The 20,178-nt window shown below is 42.3% G+C and overlaps 1 protein-coding gene across 4 annotated transcripts in view; it reads right to left on the bottom strand.

The window, feature by feature from the left end:
• The window catches only part of nfic (nuclear factor I/C), a 47,689-nt gene that overhangs the window by 23,111 nt on the left and 4,400 nt on the right, over positions 1-20,178 (bottom strand). For all 4 annotated transcript variants that reach the window (XM_083970970.1, XM_083970971.1, XM_083970968.1 and 1 more), the window contains exons 2-4: positions 5,956-6,126; positions 5,552-5,728; positions 4,817-5,000 (exon numbers count right to left, since the gene is read on the bottom strand). In XM_083970970.1, the coding sequence (XP_083827096.1) occupies positions 4,817-5,000; positions 5,552-5,728; positions 5,956-6,126 (532 nt within the window). The remainder of the gene's footprint in view (positions 1-4,816; positions 5,001-5,551; positions 5,729-5,955; positions 6,127-20,178) is intronic.

The raw sequence follows: 20,178 nt of genomic DNA on the forward strand, positions 1-20,178 counted from the left end.
CATTAGTCAGGACTGACACTACACACACACACACTTACACTCACACAGACGTGCAAGGTGAAAACAGCAGCAGGCCAGTATCCACAGCCTGAGTTAGAAGCAGTTAGATGAACAAATCATATCCAGTGTGTGTGTGTGTGTGAGTTTGTGCAGTCCTGACACTAACACCACTGTCGGTCACACACCTCTCCTGTCCTCCTGGCTGGCTGCTGCTCATCATGTTTATGCTGCAGTCGGGTGATGTTGCATTTACCGTACTGTTGTGTGTGTGCTGCTCTGTCCCATCAATGTGCTGCCTCACTGTGTTGGTGAAGCCTCTTCCAGCTCCTGAGGCCACAATATAAAAACCAGATGTGAACACTGAGCTGTCAGTCAGTTGTTCTTGGACTCGACTCGAAGCGGCATTAAACATATTTATACAAATGGTTTCAACCGACCGACGAGTACTGACGCTCTGAGAGAAACTGGTGTGACTGAGCAGCAGCAGCAGCAACACAAAAGCTCTGAGGAAGATTTAAACTCTTCTGCAGCTCTGCCAGGACAAAATGCAGCTGAACTGTATTCTCAGCATATTCTTTCAGGTTTGAAAGAACAGGACCAAATCTCCCTGTAGCTCTCTATTCTGGCTCAGTACAGCTGAAACCCGGTCGGAGACTCCTGATCCCACACAGACCAACCCTAGTGTTGCTGCTGGCCCGCTGACTCTCCTATAAAGTGTCAGGACATTATTGTGGTCCAGAATTTAATATCTTAACTAATGGATCGTTTACCCATCTGCACTTATAGAGTACATTGTTCTGTCAACGTCACCATGTCTGTAGTTCACCTAGCTGGTCTTATATACTTACTTACATACACAGATAATGTACCTATCTAAACAGCTCATTTCCACAGGTCCAAACACACACACTTCATCTCCAGAAAACCAGAAATCCTGGTTTTTCCATGATGAAAACTTGCAACTTTCTTCTTGCACCAACTTCAGGGCCAAAATATTTCATAATGTAATCCACAGATGGCCCTGGCATTCGCTGAGCACATTCATGCTGCCCAAAGGAACCCTTTTGGACTCAGTAGTTCCGCTAACAAGACTTGGTCAAAACCCCAGTATGAGACAGGACAGCAGAGGCCGGCCAGGAACACATGAGAAAAGACCCAGATGCAGACATGGGACGTGGAAGTGACACTGAACAAAAAGCAACTTCAATGACTCAATACAACGACTAAAGCCAGCTAGAGTGTCAAAATACAGTCCAAAAAAAAAGCAGAACAAATAAACAACCAAAAGAAGAATGATGACGAAAAAAACAGCAACGAAGAATAATCCAGTGGGTGATGAAAAATCAGCAGGAACAGAAGCAGAGACGGAAACACAGGAACAGCAGTCACTAACGCTGTCCAGGGGAAACACAGAGACTCAAACATGAGGTCATCACAGGTAGGGACACGAGACACTTCAGAACAGAACAAGAAACATGAACACTGGATAAAAAACACTAGGAACAAAACTCAAACACAGGAAAACAAGTGAAACATAAAAACACAACACTTTGTCTGTTGCTCACATACATTATTTAAAGCCCCAGTATGTAACTTATTTGGCTTTTTATCAGCAAAAATCAAATCTGTCTTTCATAAATACGTATTTCACTGAAGTGGAATCACACCAGCATACAAATGAAAGCTTTCTGGTACCTTAGAATGAGTTGTTACAAGTTGTTACAAATACATAAGTGGGCGACGCACCGAACCGAGGCGGCCATGTTGCATCGCCATTTTTTACGTTGCGTGGCAGCGTGACCGTAGGTAACCACGGAAACTCAGCGGAGCTGTGGGCTCAGCCTGTTAAAACTGTCACCACTGTGTAGTGTGAGGAAGGACGGAGGCACTGGTGTTGCATTCAGGTGCAGTCAGGCAGACGGCCGTCGGCAAACCAACCGGATGTCATTTTACTCCACGAGAGAAAGACGGTAAAACGTGGGTCAGGGAAACAATACGACATCACCATGACAACATATTGTCACTCCTGTATTGTTTTGCCTCGTGCTGGCGGACCACTTGTTTACATAGAGGCTTGTTTATCCTGTTACATGCAGCGTCTGTTGTCTGTCTGACGTCTGCCGATTTCACGTGAATGCAGCATCAAGAATACGTTCAGATATGCAACCGCACCGCTAGATGGGGGGAATTCCTACTTACTATATAATTCACCTGCTTGTGTCTGTGTAACCTCTTCAATGACTTTTGATTATCTACACATTTATAAACCTAGATTTCTCACAGATTTATTTTATGGGTTTACAAAGGTCGATTAAAGGTCGAGTTATCTGTGAACAACAGTTTAAAGCTACTTCTTTGTGACACTAATGTGAGCCCATAGGGACACAGCTAAATGAACAGGGACCATTAGATCACCGACCGGGAGGCCCACACAGGCTGCACTGTCCCAACCAGAGTCTTATGAGTCACATGGGGTCACTACAACAAACTGTGTCTTTAAGATGCTGGTACACCCTCACAACATGACCAGACCAGAACTCAAAGCTCACCAACCAGGAAACAGTTGGAGATGGGCAGTGAAATTTAAGAGGGGAAATTCACAACTGGCTGTAAGAAATTAACTTTTACAGTTTGAAGATACCAATGCACCAGTCAACTGTGTCTTCTGGAGGCGATGCAGTCATACAGTGTGTGGGATGATCGTCTTTCTTTAGGGCTAGTTTTAACTTTCATCAGCTGCGGCCTGCAACAGTAACTTTTTGTGTCCTTGATTAACTGAAACAACAGCTTTGTTTCCACTGCTGTAACCAAAGAACTCATTCACATGTTTCACATCAACAGTATTAAAACGCTGGTCACAACCCCCAAAATTTCAGAAATGACACACACATGTGTAAATGTTTAAATACAAAGTCAAATGTTCTTCCTCTCAGTCAGCCTGGTTAGAAAAGCAGATCTAGGTCCTCCACCACCGTTTCCTGCTCTGAGCTGAGAGATGCTGCAAGGCTAAAAATAACATGGGAGCCCACGTCAATACTACTTACACACACTCACACGCGCACACACACACACAACCAAATCTGTGTAAAAGAAGCTTGATTCATATACAGTTATACAGAAATGTATGTCAGTGATGCCACTTACAGTGCAAATACGATGACGGATGATGATGAAGATGAAAGCTTCACTGTGTTTCCCCTCTTCCCTACAGAAGCACTGACTCTCTGCTGCACTGTGTAGACTGTGTATGTTTGGGTGTGCTGTTCTGTTCCAGCTAACGTCTCTTTGGCAAACATATGAAGTCTGTAATAATATCACAGGTGGAGAAATGAGAGTTTTGTATGCAAATATTTGACATACTGTATATTCTCTCATCCTTGAGGGAAATGCCGTCTACGGAAAGCACAGAGGAACAAAAGTAGCTTAGTAGTTTTCAGAGGAAGTGGGAGTGATTGGCTCAGGCCTTAGATAGAGCAATAAGCCAATAATCAGCCAATAATCAACATTGTGTGACACAATGCATCCCGTGTGGTTTGAATGCCCCTACAGTCATTTAGCCAAAGAACCACCGGCAATCACAATGTATGTCACTTTAAAGAGGGCGGTGAGTTTGTACTGTAGAGATGAGACATAAACAGCACTAAGACAAAACCCAACATTGTTTTTCTTTGACTTTCCAGGTGATTTAGAGTTATTTTTAGCAACACCTGCTTGAATCCCTCATCTCACCTGTTCCTGTTAGAGCACCTTCTCCCTAAAATAATACTAAATAATAATAAAACATAGATCACTGTACATCTGCCTCATGTCATTTCAGACCCTGTCTCTCCCATCTGTCCTTCAGTAACCCGACTTCCTCCACCTCACATGTGGGAGGAGTTTGACATCAAGTCATTTTTAACCCAAACCACAATCTATTCCAGGTTTAATTCTGGTGCCTAAACTTAACCAAAGTGTAAACTCCCAACAGCCACCAGACTGTTCCTCCAGCAGGTTTGCACCTGATCTGTTGGACTGATATCAGCATCAATACTGATCAGATATTGGCCTAATTAGAGACTGTGCACCCTCATTAAATAAGTTTTCTGTTCTACTTCATTTCATTTGAAAATGTTAATGTGTAACGCTGATTCTCTGCCTGTGTTGTGTCATTACATGTTTGTTCATGGTTTGTTTAAACGTATCTGACCGATGCTTTAGATGAATCAGTGAGCTGTGCTCAGCTATTGAGGGTCTGCAGATGTATGTCAGCTTGTGTCTTAAAGGAATAGTTCAACATTTCGGCAAATTGGTCCATTGCCATAATCCCTATAGTTTTAGGAGTAGGTTCGTTACCTTTAATTGTCGGTGCAAGCTATTTTTAGAATGGCGGAGCAGAGCCGCAAGCTGCTCAGAGCTACGCTACAGAGGCTTGTGGGATTTCTTGGTTTCCCTCATCAAACTCATCAAATACACAATCCAACACCTCGAGAGCGTTTTGGAGTTGTTGGATTGTGTATTTGATGAGTTTGATGAGGGAAACCAAGAAATCCCATAAGCGCAGCTTGCGGCTCTGCTCCGCCGTTCTAAAAAAAATTGCTTGCACCGACAATTAAAGGTAACGAAACTACTGCTAAGACTACAGGGATTATGACAATGGGCCAATTTGCCAAAATGTTGAACTATCCCTTTAAGGCATCAGCAGAATCCATCAGTTGTCATTGTTACTGTTTATCGTCGTGTCTTCCAATAATTCAGCTTATTGATCAATCAGGTCAGTTGGTATTTAAACAGTTTGTCAGTCCACATGAGAATGAAGGTAGTGTAGGCTTCATACCTCTCTCCTGTACGTAGTAAGCGAGGTAAAGGTCGAGCTCTTTGACAGAGACTGAGATGTGTCGGGGCTGGACACAGAGGATTGGGTTGGAGCACTGGCCTCCCTTCACAAGCCGCTCTCCATCTGTGCTTTCCAATGGGATTCCTTTAAACAGGATGACCATCACCAGGTCCAACCGCCACACCTGAGGAAACACAAAACTGTTGACTCAAACAACACCGGTCAAGTTTCTGCCAATGTTTTCTGAATTTGCTCTTGTTTTGTCTATTTTATCAGTTTGTTGAGCTCTCAGCATCACCATAGTTTTACATCGTTTCTAGTTGCTCCATGTGTTCACACTGATTTATTGCTTTACCACCTCCCCTCATATCATTTTCTTTAAGTTAGGAATAAAAAGAGCAACATAAAACTTTAACATTACTCTAAAAAACATTGCCCTTATATTTCAAATGAATTCAACATTTAGTTTCACCAATATTAACTAAAATGTTAAATTCATCGATACACAATAATCTGTCAAATGCTCTAAAATAAACACAACAACATGGTTTTTATTGACAATAATTATTAATATCTAATCAATCAATCTTCTTCTTTTCAGGTAAAACAAACAAACATCATCTATGTTCACTCCTTCATTATCATTTGCATTCATTTATAACTCCGGCCTCCTGATGCAAACTGTGGGGCAGAGCTGGTGAGAGTGAACCTGACCTAAGACAGAATGATTTTCACCTTGTCAGCTTGTCGCAGACAGTCTATGCGTCTCATCTTGCCCTTCTGGTCGGGGTTTGACAGGACACAACACGCAGCTTTCTTCCCGGTGACTGACAGGACAAAGTCTTCTCTGCATTCTGGTCTGATGTCTTTTCTCAGCTTGGCCAAAAGACGACTGGCCCACTTCTGTTTCACCTGACACACACACACACACACACACACACACACACACACAACGATACCACAAAGACAGTGATGTCAATACATGTATGGAATAATGTGCTCTAATGGTCTATTAAACCATCTCTGAGACCACTTAATATGTGAAGTATCAATATCTTGTAGAATGTTTTAAGCTGCTTGAGTGGTAAAACAAAAACGTGTTTATTTCTACTGTCCACCACTCGACTTCTCCATCCCACCTCTGCCTTCTCGCCCAGCAGCTCGTCTTTAACCGCTCTCTCTTCTTCTTTAGTCATCCTTTTCTCATGTTTTTTGAAGTACTTCCTTTTCCTGGCCTGGAGGTTGAACCATGTGTAGGCGAAGGCACGGACCTGGGGCAGCAGAGCCTCAATGAACGGATGGAACTCATCCTGTGTGACAGACAGATGAGACAAATGTAAATACAAACGTATGCAGTGCATTCATGTTTCATTGGCTATTCCCACCTGCGGTTCAACCAGGCAACAACACAACAGCAGAGAGATGTTTTCACTCCTGACGTGGGTGTGTTATGAATATCACACCTACACTGTCCTGATTTCACTTGTACATCAACACCAGAGGCAGAACCGTGAGAGATGAACAGATCCCAACCCATCTAGACAGGCCCACACTCACTGCCCCTATGAGAAAACACTCATGTGAGAAGAGAATGGAGAGAAGAGGCGCTGACATGTTTCAGCCTTATTCCACTTCTGTAGACTGTATACTGTATATCTAATATGCAACTCTTTTTTTTTTATTAAGCAGATCATTAGATCACAAACCAGTGGATGAGAGTGTGCCCTCTGCTGGGAATAGCCTCTAATCACATCAATAGCATTCTTGTTGATTGGTTAATTTATTGATATCTTGATTAATATTTCAATTTTGATCTTTGCTAACTTGTACTTCAAAATGAAGGGCAGTGATCGCATCTATTTATACTCTGTCTTCAGCTTTATATTCTAGTGCACGGCCACCAGATGGAATTTTCCATTTATTATTCCTTAATGTAAATGTTAAAAGGAAAAAAAGTGTTTTCACAAGCAGAACAATCTGCAGCTCTTCACTGACTCAGCACTAAGACGTTCCCTCAGACTGGAATGTGCACAAGGTGCTCCCTCTCTCTAAATGGATAATGGATGATGGAAACTCTAAACGACTTTCCACCAGACTGTCAGAGTCCAGAAAATCACAGTATTTTCATTACATTGATGACGTTTGATTATTGTGTTAAGGAAAAGGCAAATCTGTGAGTCAAATGTTTTTGCAGTACAGCTGCTCTGACTCAGTCCATGGGGCATTGCTGTTTGTTTTAACAATCCATTTAGCAACATATTGTGGTTACAAGAAGTTTGGAGCATCTCATCCTACGTGACATTTACTTTTTTTGCAGAGTGGATCAATAGATTTATGGCTTTTTATTTTTCAAGTTGAATTGTGAGTGTGTGATTAGAGAATCAATAGATGTGAACCACTTATCTAATGGTGTGACAGACGGCGCTGAAAAACAACAGTTAACATGTGGAGGTATTTATGTTCTGACAGTTGCAATTTGTCCTGTGGAGCAAACAAGTGATTCATCTGACATCAGAGATCATCGACTGTTCTGGACAAAGGTTAAGATGAAACAGCTTTAGGTGAGGTGTTCACTCTCCTTATTCACTTAACGGAAAACTCAACACAGCCAAATCTGCATGTAAAGTTGAAGAGACTACGAGGAGTTTCGGAAAGCGAAGTGTTTTCACACTACAATTCCCATGAGCCTCCGCGCGCACGGTGAAATTCTTGGACCGGCGCAAGACGGACGAAAGCGAAAACATTTGCCAAGAATGTTTTCATTGATCAAGAATGAAAGTTGGAGGTTGGAAGACGATCAGATACCGTCGTAGTTCCGACCATAAACGATGCCAACCAGCGATCCGGTGGCGTTATTCCCATGACCCGCCGGGCAGCATCCGGGAAACCGAAACTAGGAAATGCTGGGCGAGTCGACCACTGAATAATAATATCAAAATAACTATAAAGACAAAACGATATATTTATCGAAAATGGATAATAATAATAGTGGGTAAGGTAGATTCATCCACATTAATATGAGACTCTTAACTCCTCCTCCTCTCTTTAAAGTGGTGTGTTAAGTTTAAATGTTTGTTTTGATTGCATGAATGAAGACATTATTGTTTGCACTGAAAGATTAATTGGATCAAGTGTCTGGGCTGAGTAATTAACCCAAAAAAGTATCAAAACCATATGTTGCCATGTCGTTTAAAGCAGAAGTAAGCGATCCGGTCGTTTTGGCTAACTTCCTGTCAGCCGATAGCAGTCCCCGCCCTCGTCCCTACGTCACCACATTCACGTGCATCCCTTGGCTGCACACACAGAGAGGACCGCCCCTTTATGCCGTTCTCTCTCCTCATTGGATAAAGGTTGTAGGATACAAGGAAAGTTTTCTCCTCGGCTTACAGCAGAGCAGAGTGACTGACAGACCCGTGTTTCAGACCAAACACTCTATGTAAGTGATTGCTGTCGGATGATAGAACTATTTAAGACTTATATTAACACAAATATTCCGCTTACTTCTGCTTTAACTCAGCTGATGCTTTCCCCAGTGTGTACGTTCATGAACTGTCCCCTATAAAACATGCTGCCTCCAGTTCAAACATGAGAAAATGAATGTGAATCTACATTCACTCAAAGGCAAAGCTGCTGATATGGACGACAGGAGCACAAACACAAACACTGAGCCTCAGACTGAAGAGCTGCGAACTAAACAGAAGTCCTGAAGCCAAAAGAAAAACATCATCAGTTTCTTTAATCACTTCACTCAGTCGCATTGAGAAGATGAAGCCTGCACAGCTCAGGAAAGACCGTAAGCATTAAAGATTAAACAGGTAGAGTTGGATATTTAACATCTTTCAGTGGAAGTGGCTGTGCTCATGTGCAGAGGGATAGCGATGTGTGTGTGTTCTGATGTCATGTCAACCGGGGGGGAACTCAATGTCAGTGGTGCATCCGCTTCTGACTTGGACCGAGCGGAGCTGTGGGTAGGATTTAATGGAAGTGTTTCTATGTGTTTCTGTGGGTTGTTTAACTTCACCATCTTAATGTTATCACACTCATTTTTTTTTTAATTATTATTGTTGTTGTTTAGTGTCTTATTCTAATTATAGCCTCCTCATGCCACTTTGTCACCATAGTATCAGTGATGAGAGTTCTGGGGTTGTTAAGTTTAGTTAAGGATGCTGATCTCCATGTAGGCAAAAAATCTAGTGATTGATTTCTCATCCTCTAACGGTCACCAGGACTAAACTTGTTTATTTGTGGTTTAAATAATTAGGGTAAGAGGTTAAGAGAAGTCTCAGCTTATCGTTTCGGGATCATATATGTTTTAGTGAATGTTTAACAATAGATGAATGCAGTCATTAGACAGATTATCCTTCACAGTCAGTGTGAGTGGGATAATGAATCTTTTGACCAGTAAAAGGTTTATTAATCACATAGGACACTTGTTTCCATAGCGACTATATTAAATCATCTTGGCCTTGTGAAAAGAGATGGTCATCAGGTACGCTGACGCTCTCATTGTTGGTTTTCCTCTCTGTGTCTTTTAGTTAATTCATTCTTTCTGTTGAAAACGATCCAACTCCTTTGGGTGTTGCTGTGCTGACGATGGACTGGATGAAAGGTTGTGTTGTTTACTGAGTCTAGTGGAAGTTTGGCCTGAGCTTTCATCAAGTCTTTAATCTCGGGGTTGCCGGGTGCAGTGTCAGGAAAACCAGAGAAAATGAGATGACTGTATCTGACATGCCTCGTGTTTGCTGGTGGTGTCTTCAAGGGCTGAATGGTGTCATAAAAAAATTCATATTGTCATTATGTTTTGGCAGATACTGCAATATGCTACTTTAGTGTGAATGGCCATTTTTACATTTCATTTTTACTGTAACACCACAACACTGAACAATGTTGTGACACATTTTAACTTAATCAAAAAGAAAGCCATTTGGATATTGCACTTGGCCTTATTGTGATTTCGCAGCCAGATTGTTTCATTATTTTCTTTCCTCTGTGATATTTGATTTAGTGGTAATGAGCTCATTACTTTTTTCAATAAACATGATGTGATTATTGTCAGTTTAAACTAAACTTTAGATACAAGATGCATTTTGTCCCTGCTGGACAGTTCTTGGGTCGTCTGTGTCCTCAGTCTGTGGGTGAATCTTGATTTCTTCTGTTGGATTGCTACCAGCGTTGGCATCCCTCCATGGTGTCTTGTTGACAGTGATCAATGACCTCCAAGTCCAATAAACCCTCCACTGTGAAGGTAATCCGCTCCTCATGAGCAGCAAAGCTTTAGTCCAAAAACATGTAGTCCAGTGGTTTTTGTTTTAATGTGCGGGGGCTCCATGTATGAAGTGTCTATAACGGTCCACATAGGAGCTGGAAACAGGTTCACTCCTCACTCCTAAATCCAGTGCGTGTGCCTGCCTCCACTACACCCACAGACTGTGCTGTCAGTACAGATTTAGACTTTCCCTTCTTTGCCTGTCACCTTATTCTCCTCATGATCCATCTGTACCATTGTTCCTCATTCCCTCCTCGGCTCCCTGTAAACACTGACCCACTTCCACCTGTTCTCAGCCACACACACCAGCTCTCCAGCCGCTGTGCCTGTTTCTCTGGACTCTGCCTGTTTGTTGCCAGCTGACGTTGTCCCTCTCCATTCCCCTCACCTGCGTTTCCTTTATTAAAAATGAATGGTTTGAACTTTTTTCAGTTACATGTATTTTAATCCCGTTTAGACCGAGTGATGATCCAGATCCTCAAGGGCCCAAAGGCTCCATACTAAATGTGGTGAAGGTTTGTTATGGTTAAACTGAGGGGAAATCAGTTTATTGTCATTCAATACACTGCATGCACCATCAAAACCACCAATGAATAGGGGTGGGAGAAAAAATCGATTCACATAAATATCGCGATATCTTTTTTGACGATTTTTAAATCAAATTGTTTTTCTAAAATCGTTTAAAAAAAAAAAACATTTTAAATTTTTTTTTTTTTTTTTTTTTTTTAAATATTGTTTAATGTGCATTGTTAGCCCTTTTTTACATACAGAGAGTACAGGTTTTGAAAAGGGTTTAAGTTCACTTTATAATGGAGTATGTTAATTTATAGGCTCCTACAGTATTTGTTTGCAGATAAATGTTAAAAATGCAGACTAAAAATCGAGAGAATCGGCAATATCGTAGAATCGCAATTTAAATCGAATTGCCATCCAAAAAATCGTAGAAGAATCAAATCAGGAGAAAAGCATATCGTCCCAGCCCTACCAATGAATATCAAAAATGGATACGGACCTATACCACTCTCAGACAACAGACCCCTGTATGATGTGAGACAACTTAACGTTCATTAACAAGCACTGGAGCTGCAACGGACCCATTCATCAGACAGACAGCTGTCAACCTGCTTCTAGTGTCAGCAGAGACAGAGAGCCTGCAGTGATTTTACTGATGAACCTCAGAATTACACTAAAATACAAAGAAGAATTGACCAGATAAAAGTCCAGTAACAGTCTCACCCCTCTCCGGGTCTGTATGGATTTCCTTCTCTCTCTGTGGCATTTTAATGTCAGTATCATTTAATCATCTACTATTGCAGGCAGCGGCACCAGTTCATCAAAGCCAGGACAACATCCGGACCACGTCCATCCCTGGAGGAGAGGACGCTCATGGACCAACATCTCTAGTCTGTATCGGTCCAGACGGGGCTCAGTTGTCTAAAGTTCCTGCTTTGTAGAGGGAGTTGTTTCAAATCCTGTTCTAAGGCCTTAATGTGATAGTAAGTTATTTTATGAAACGTACTGAATATATTCAAAAACACTGATGTTTATGTTAAGAAAGGAGATGCATTGCAGCTAACAACTTCTAGTCCCTGGCCAACAGGTGCAATAACACAAATCCAAATCCAGGCTAGGACTACCACCATGAGGTCGTATGCTTCTCCTAACCAGCCAAGTTGGTCACAATCTGCCATTGCTGTGTTACAGGGCTAAATTAAATGTGGTTTTGCATAAAGTTGACCTGTGACCTTTTGGATATCAACTCTTTTTTATCCTTACAGATATTTATATAAGTGTAAGTAATGAATGCAAGAGTTACGGCTAAAACTGGGTTTTGGGACTTTGTACTATATTTGAAGGAATTCCCTCCAGGCTGAAAAAGTTAGATACTGTTAGTTCATGAGAATGGGATAGACTGGAGTCTGGACATGTATGTATGGACAGACAACACAAAAAGATGGTACTGTCGCTGGTGGAGGCACAGTAACACTGACATCATACTTTCAACCATTCATTCTCTCTATTCAACAGAACACAGTACATTTCAGTAATTCATTACCATAATTGGCTATAGTTATTTTTCTAAATATAAGGTATAATAGGCTAATGTCTATCATATATATATGATATATATAATAAGACTGTGAAAAACTGTAGACTGCTGCCAACTAATGAACAGTTTAATACTAATGGAAAACAACAACAACAGAAAAATTATCAAAACCTTTTGTAGTGGAATTTCATGAAGAGTTTAGGTAAACAGAAGTGCGTGTAGGTCGACATAAACAGGTGTGTGAAGTTGAATATGAATCACAAGCAGAGGTGAAAAATGAGTGTTATTGAGTGTGCTGGCAGTCAGTCTGTCCTCCCCTCAGTGATGTCAGTACGTCCTGACATCAAGAACACAAAACTAACTAAAGTCCTTCAAGTGTCGGTCCTGACTGGTTTGGCAACATATGTTTTTAGTGATAAGGTGCAGCGGTTTAGCTCTGAAGTCGGAATAAAAACTGCTAGAATGAATGAATGTCACGATAACTGCCATTGTTAACATTTCAAAAGTGACATTTAATGTTGATAAGAATTAACTCAATTTGAAAATACATCTTCTCCTCTTTTGCAGCCTTTTGTCGGCTGCACTAACTAAGCAGTGTTCAAATTACAGTCTGTCTTCATGTGTTGCTTTTTTGTGCCTATGCGTAATATTGTGCAGGGACTCGGTGTCAGATCAGCAGTTTTCAGTGACAGGCTGGAGTGCACCTCCACACTGCAGCTTCCCTCTCATCTCTCACCCTCCCACAGAGATTCTTCCTCACTGACAAATGAATTGTGACACAGATCAGTTAGAGAACTAGAGACAGGGCGGAATTTCTCTCTATGTAATGAGCTTTTATTTTTTCCTTTGGTATGAGATGGTGATGTGACAGTCTGTATCAACATAAACCCCAACAATAATCCATGGGCTCTACCGACTAGTACTACGGCTAATATTTCATATTCCTCAGAGCCACAGAGCTCCATTGTGTCAGTGAGCCACAGCGCTGCACTGGAAGCAACATAAACACCCACACTGTGGTGAAGCTGGGGCTGCATCACACATGTACCATCCAGCTGGTGGATATAGTCACAAGAGCACCAAATGTGTATTAGTCCGCCACTGAAGATAGTCCACACATGCACTATTTCTTCCTGTAATGTGTTAAGAAATGTTATGTTGTGTATTTGTGGGACATTTATATTTTTCCGGTCGAAGCAGCAAGTTTGTGGCTGGGAGTCAGTCAGTCAGGAAGTACTGGGAGACAGATTAAGACTAAGATTAAGTTACTGGGCACCAAATATGGAGACTTGGAAAATGCTGCAGCCCTCATCTAAATGTGAAAACTCCAGGGAAACAACGCTGTCTGGACGGACAGAGGCTGAGACCTCCTGACTGGGTCTCATCAGCCTCAACTATAAAAAGCGTTAGTTGACTGGTCTACTTTTTAACACAGCAGACTCTGCTGTCCTTCGTCTGTAGTATTTTGTGCAGGTAATTTAAAGTAGAGATGTCAAACTGCTTCCTGCAGCCAAACGGTGTGTGGCTATATTGCAATATAGTTAAAGTGATCAAAGAGAGTGGGAGACTGAGCCATCACCACCAGTAGGAGATGGAGCCCCAGGCACAGCACCAACTAAAACAAGCACAGACACCAACACTGTAGAGACTGGGCTTGAGTGAAAGAACACCCATACACCCATATAAGCAATGAAACCATCTCATTCCACTACAGCCTATTATACAAAAAGTGCGCTGACCATGACCTCTGCAACCCGCTGGTCATTTGCTCAGTCTTAGTTTCTTTTCAATTAAGGATCTCTCAACAAAACGAGCAGACAAGTGTTTGAATAGGTGGGAGTGATCCCTCTTGCCTTAAAAAACAGCTATGTAAACGTTTCTCCTGATCCTCTGCAGGTTCCTCCCATAGATCAGACCTCTGTTCTCAGTGGTTCCCACGACTGGACAGCCAGGATGATGGGCAGCAGCGTGAAGGTAGAGTGGAGAAAGATGGGTAATCTAACAAACAAACAACTTTTTGGCTCATTGCTAGGGATTGTTAGGCTCACTCCAAGACAGACTGATCCCCTGCCTTGCATGAGAAGTAGCACTATGTGGTTTAAATCCAAAATTCTTATTGTAGTTGGATGTGTGTGATCTTCACCTCATTTCACATCTGGCCCCAGCTGTCAACGAAAAACCAGAATTTCTCAAAGCATCTGGAAAAGGGCCAGACACCTTCAAGCAGGATTCCCAGGATGTCCAAACATCAAGGTAGACCACAGAGGAGTTACCACCACTGCCCTACACAACCCCCCATTGTTAACTGGCACATCTACTGCAGCTGTCATTTTTTTATTTTTTATTATTGTGATGTTGTGTATGTCATTGTTTGTGATGTCAGACGGAGCCTGTCATGTGGACACATGAGTTGTGTCCAAGCAACCTATTTCTCCCTGTAGTGATATTTTCTTCTTGAGGGACCTCTAGTGGCGCAGTCATCATGACAGGAATGGAGGGGGAAGTCAGGTGACGCAGTAGGCTATAAGACCAATCAAACACTGCCGCTGTACACTTGCCGGAAATGACTCGACAGCATCTTCTTCTACTTTTTAAAGGCTGATTGCAACAGGCCATTTGAGCCCTATCGCCGACACTTGACAGCACTCTTTGCCAATCAAAACAAGCCATGAAGTTGTGTTTTATTGTGTTATTATTGTTGTCGTTGTGTTGTTTTGTGTAACAAAGAGTGTTTTTTTAAGACATTTACGCTGGTATCAGCTCCTTATTGCTCAAGTCAACCACTGAGGGTGGCAAGTGACTGTCCAGCAATCCACACTAAATTTTCTGGCCGTTAGAGTGTGGAAGCACGCAATTTGGGACACACTAAAAGACAGAGCAACCGCTGTTCATTTCCTGTTTTGGGTCGTCATTGTTTCTTTTATCTATGACCGTTCCACTGTCTTAAACACGTGATTGCTATTGATGAGGGTCCTCTAACCTTCAGGAACCTCTTCAATGAAACCACTACCAAAACCATGACCATTTTATAAATGTGACCACAACTCTAACCATGTAACAAAGGAGTTCATTAGGGACTTAAAACAGTGCAATATGTAGTGACAGCTAAGGTGCCCAAATACATTATAACACGTTACACCATGGTAACAGAAATCAAAGATCCCTCAGCAACATTCAACTCTAACAATGGCTGCTTTGCTATTTCAGGAAACCAAGGTCACTCTGAACAGTTACAACATGTCTCTTCATATGTCACAAAAGCACTAGATATTTGCTTCAGAGTCAAGTTCATACAAAATGAGGTGTTTGTCTAAACCTGTCTCTAACTTCAGCACCGCGGACAGCGTCATGGTTTCATCAATACTCTGCACAGTCAGGTCGTGGTGGCTAAAGGGTAGGATGGCTGGTTAACAAGTTTGTGCTGATATGTGTGGACAAACTGGAAAATATGTCAAATTTGTGATAGAAAAAAGAATATAAATGAAATGACAGTGTAAAATATCATAGAAACATGTAATTACCCACAAACTCCAAAACATATCATAGGGTACAGTGAACTATTGTTGACAGCCGGGCTGCAGCAGGAGGAAGTTTGGACATAGAACATTATGTCATCGCATCATGGCATAGCCGATCCTTCACCTGTCCTGCTTTAAGTCCATATCATTGTAACCATGTCTTATGCAGCGACCACCATGGAGGCGCTGGCTCAGAACACGCTCCTATGGTTGGTATCAGCGCAGAGACAAACAGATTCTATGGTGGTTTAGGGCCGGAGGACTTGGCTGGTAGGCTAACCTGTAATACCAGATCACAGGAAAACCGCATACACAATAGAGTGTTTGCTTCTCGCTCGCGCAATGTCAACATAATGTGAATAAATGTGTGGCCAATTTCTCATGGCTCATTACGGATTTGATTGTGAGTTGTTGCTTTGCACGCTGGCTGCGAAGAAACAGCAGGTTAAAAACTGCCATCAATAATGCAGCTCTGCTATCCACAGCTCCATTAACACCAGTGGATGACAAAGTGCCACACACTGAATGAATGGGTTGTGGGATGAAGAGCGTGGATACCTGTGGAGGTGCTGTTAAATACGGCTGAGGAAGCCACACGCAGGGCTCTGTTGTTACTGCACTTACTACTACACATGTTTCAGCAGCATCTTCTTCAAAGAGATGTTAGCGCAGCAGGGAGCTTTTATTTTATTTGATTTTATTTCATGTTTCGGTAATGGTGTGCAAATTCAGTGTGCACACACTGGCTGTCTGTTGCTCGGCTCCTACAGTACAGTAGACTCCTGCTGTTCCCTAACATGGCCCACATCCTGTAGCCTGAGCGGGCGTCCTGCCAGGACTCTGTGCCAACATGCTGTAGTAAATACTCACCTGCTGTCCTCCCCTGACATGTAGACCGTCAACACCAGCACCGAGTGCCTTTTCTACGTCTAAAATGTCTAAGGTCACATGCTTCATCTGCAGAGCTTCAATGAAATACTAAGCTGATCAGGTGTGAGCAGATGTTTTCTGTAATTTATACTTTTTAAATTAAATGTTGGTCAGTCCAAACTGAGCCCTGCTGCTGGATCAGAGTAACTCTTTGTTCTTCCATTCCAGTCCATCACGCTCGATCGCACACTCTGACACCTAAATTCTTGGTGTATTACATTTATGTGATAACTTTCCGATTTTTGATCATATATCATTTCATAATTCCTATTCATGTAAGATAAGCATGCCTCTTCAAGTTTCACCAAGCTGCTTGACGACTAGTGTTCAGAAGCCTCTGAGATGTTGTACTATGTGTGATCACTACTAAAATATTACATTTCCAAACATACATGACCTATGTCAGAGCATGAGCAGTTATAGATCAGTCAAAAGTCTAAATCATAATTAATAGGCACAGAGAGCTGCCAAGAACAAACTGAATTTTAAAATGTTGTGCTAATTTATTTAAATTGAAAACACAAGTACTCAGATACTCAGTGACTCTTGAAATTCAGATCAGGTTTCTCTCATTTGTCTTGATCGTGTTTGACAATCTTCTCTGACAAAACCCACGCAACGGGGAGGAAGGAGCTGCCGGGTTGCGTCGAGGCTCAGATCTGGATCAGCACAGTGACCTCCATCATTCTGACAGGGACGCCGGCCAAACAGAGAGAACCTGATGGTCACTGTGGCTGAGCTCCAGAGATCCTGCGTAGAGATGGGAGAAACTTCCAGAAGGACGACCGACCGTCACTGCAGCTCTCCTCTGATCTGGACTTTATGAGCGTCCAGATGAAGTCTCCCCTCTGTGTTTACAAAGAGGCAGCAGAAAGAGAAATACGTTTCTCTGGTCTGATGGATCTAAGATTGAACTGTGTGGCCTCAGTTCTGAGCATCATGCACCTGAACAACGCCATCCAAACAGTGAAGCATGGTGGAGGCAGCGTCAGGCTGTGGAAAGCAAAGTACAGAGATCCTTCAATGAAGACCTGCAGAGATCAGGACCTCAGCTGAAGGCTCATGTGACTCAGGGTCGACTCGGCCCACCAGACCTGAACCAGAAAGAACATCTCTGAAGACGATGAAAATGACCGTTGATCCACGTCCTCGTCCAAACTGACAGAACCTGAGACCTGAACGACTGAAAATCCCCAAGTCCAGATGCTTGTGAGGTCAGACCCAAGAAGACAGGAGGCTGTAATCACTGCCAGCAGTTCTTCAACTAAGCACTGATCAAAGTGTCTGAATACTTGTGTCAATGCATTTGCCAAAATTTCTAAAATTCTTTTTCACTTTGTCAATTTGTGGACTTTGGCATCGGACTACAACATAACAAACTATGACAAAGGGAAAGGGGTCTGAATACTTTCTGAGTGCGCTGTGAAGACTGCTAAGGCTGCTGCAGCTGATGTATCACAATCCTTATGCAAGAGTTATTCAGGGTGATTTTCATGCCAAACCAATTGTGGCGGCCCGTATTCACATAACAGCGGTCAATTATGATTTTAAGGTGATGCAAAGAAGCAGCTGCACACAACAACAAGCCGACAGCCCCGACTCTCTGCATCTGCAGCTTTGTGACATTTCTGCCGTTTTGCAGCAAAACGAAAAGATGAGACTGAAATGTACACGTTGAGTCAGTAAGAACTGACAGGCAATAACCTGTAAACACCAGTGGTCCATCCATCCGGCGACTGCACCGTGACTCACGGCTGCCAAACGCCTGTCTTGAGACTGTCTTCACATTAAACAGGACCTAAACATCAATGTCAGACGGCGGTGTATCGCCTTACTCCAGGTGAGTTTCACTTTGCTTCACTCTTCATATGTCTGCAGGACCTCAGGCTTTAGACAGAGACCACCCACGCAGTGGACAGGTGCCAGAGAGTGACACCATATAATACTTTGTACCTGATCTACTTTTAAGTGTCATTGATCCAGTGTGCACATTAAGAAAATCACTGCTCACACTGATTTCACTGCTGGACTCTGACCTGGCCGCACTTCAACACCACAATTCATGTGTAACTAAGTAACTTATGCCTAATGCAAACAGTATAAGATGTCCCATAATGAGATAAATCATAAATGCTGTACAGTATGCAGGTGAGTCCACGGTTTGAGTCGTGTTTACCCAAAGACAGAACTGATAAACCTCTACGGCCTTGTCAAAGGAATATTTCTGCTACTCTGTGACAATAAAGACAATAAAGTTTTGTGGAGTCTTGAGACAATCCTCCTTTAGAAGAGGTCGGTACAGGAAGGAGTTAAATCTATAGTCAATAAAACATCTTTCTGGTAATTATACTGCAAGCAGTGACTTCAGTTTTATCCAACATCAGCAAAACTCAGCAACATAATGTGTTTGATCTCCCCTCAGGCTACAGCAGCAAGTGAGTTCAACACAGAGGGGGTGGGGGAGGGGAAATAAAACCAGATGAGTGTGCTGTTAAAAAGCGTCCCTGGTGCAGCTACGGCAGTTGAGAGATGGTTCCACGTCGGGGGAAAAATGAGTGGGTTGGACAGGCTATAACTTTATCTATAGCTTCAGTGTGGGCTCTGCCACTGTAGGTTCATCCTGTACCCTGTTGTCTCCCAGCTCCCATTAAGACTGCTGCAAACAACACATCACAAAGGCAGCTGTGTCAATATGGTGAAGAAATTAAATATAACTTAATACGGAACAGTGTGAGCACGAGTGAAACTAAAATAATAAAACCTTAAAAGACAGGGCCTCCTTACAAGATTAGCTAATAATACAGAACTCGCCTTTGTTGATATTGTACTTTATTGGTGCAAATAACTTTAACAGTCTCTATCTAATCATATTACCGGCAAGTGACGCACACATCCCTTTAAGATCTGGGAACAAAACCAGATTTACCGAGGACCCCCGACACCACAAAGGTGTACTTTTAGCAACCGTAAAAGCAGTTGTAGAGCTAATACGACTAGAACCGCTGCAATACTATTCAACTGTACAAATAGCAGCAGTAGTGATAATAGCAATAGCAGCAGCTGTGGTAATAATAGTACTAACAGGGGCTGGCAGAGTCGGGAGACATTTTGAAACAGGGCCCAGTAATCACAGTAGCACTCGTAAAGGCAGAAGTCAAGAGTGAATGTAGTTGCAGCGGTGATAGACTGGAAGTTCAGGAGAGAAACCTGAATATTAGGATGTTTGTCCTGTGGCAAACACCTCCGCTCACTCTCATATCTCAGCTGCAGCTGCTCTTCCTTCAGTCCACAGTTTGGGAATTTAAATCTGAGGCAAAGACAGACTTTTAACTGTGGCCCGGACAGAATCAACAGTCAGACTTCAGACAGAGCCGTTGCACAAAGCTGTTCAGTTCTTGACCTTCTTTAGCTGAAACTGTCGTACATTGATTTCTGGGTAAATTAAAATTTCTATCAAAAGAAAAAAAAAAAAAAAAAATGGCTAAACCGAGGAACCACATCCAATCATTCAATGTTTGTCATCTGGAAGACAGTTCAACAGTTCAACAGTTTAAGTGTGTATGAAGACAAGATAATACGAGCCTTGATTTCCTGTTTT

This window comes from Trachurus trachurus (assembly GCF_905171665.1).
Source record: "Trachurus trachurus genome assembly, chromosome: 4".
Classification (NCBI taxonomy): Eukaryota; Metazoa; Chordata; class Actinopteri; order Carangiformes; family Carangidae; genus Trachurus; species Trachurus trachurus.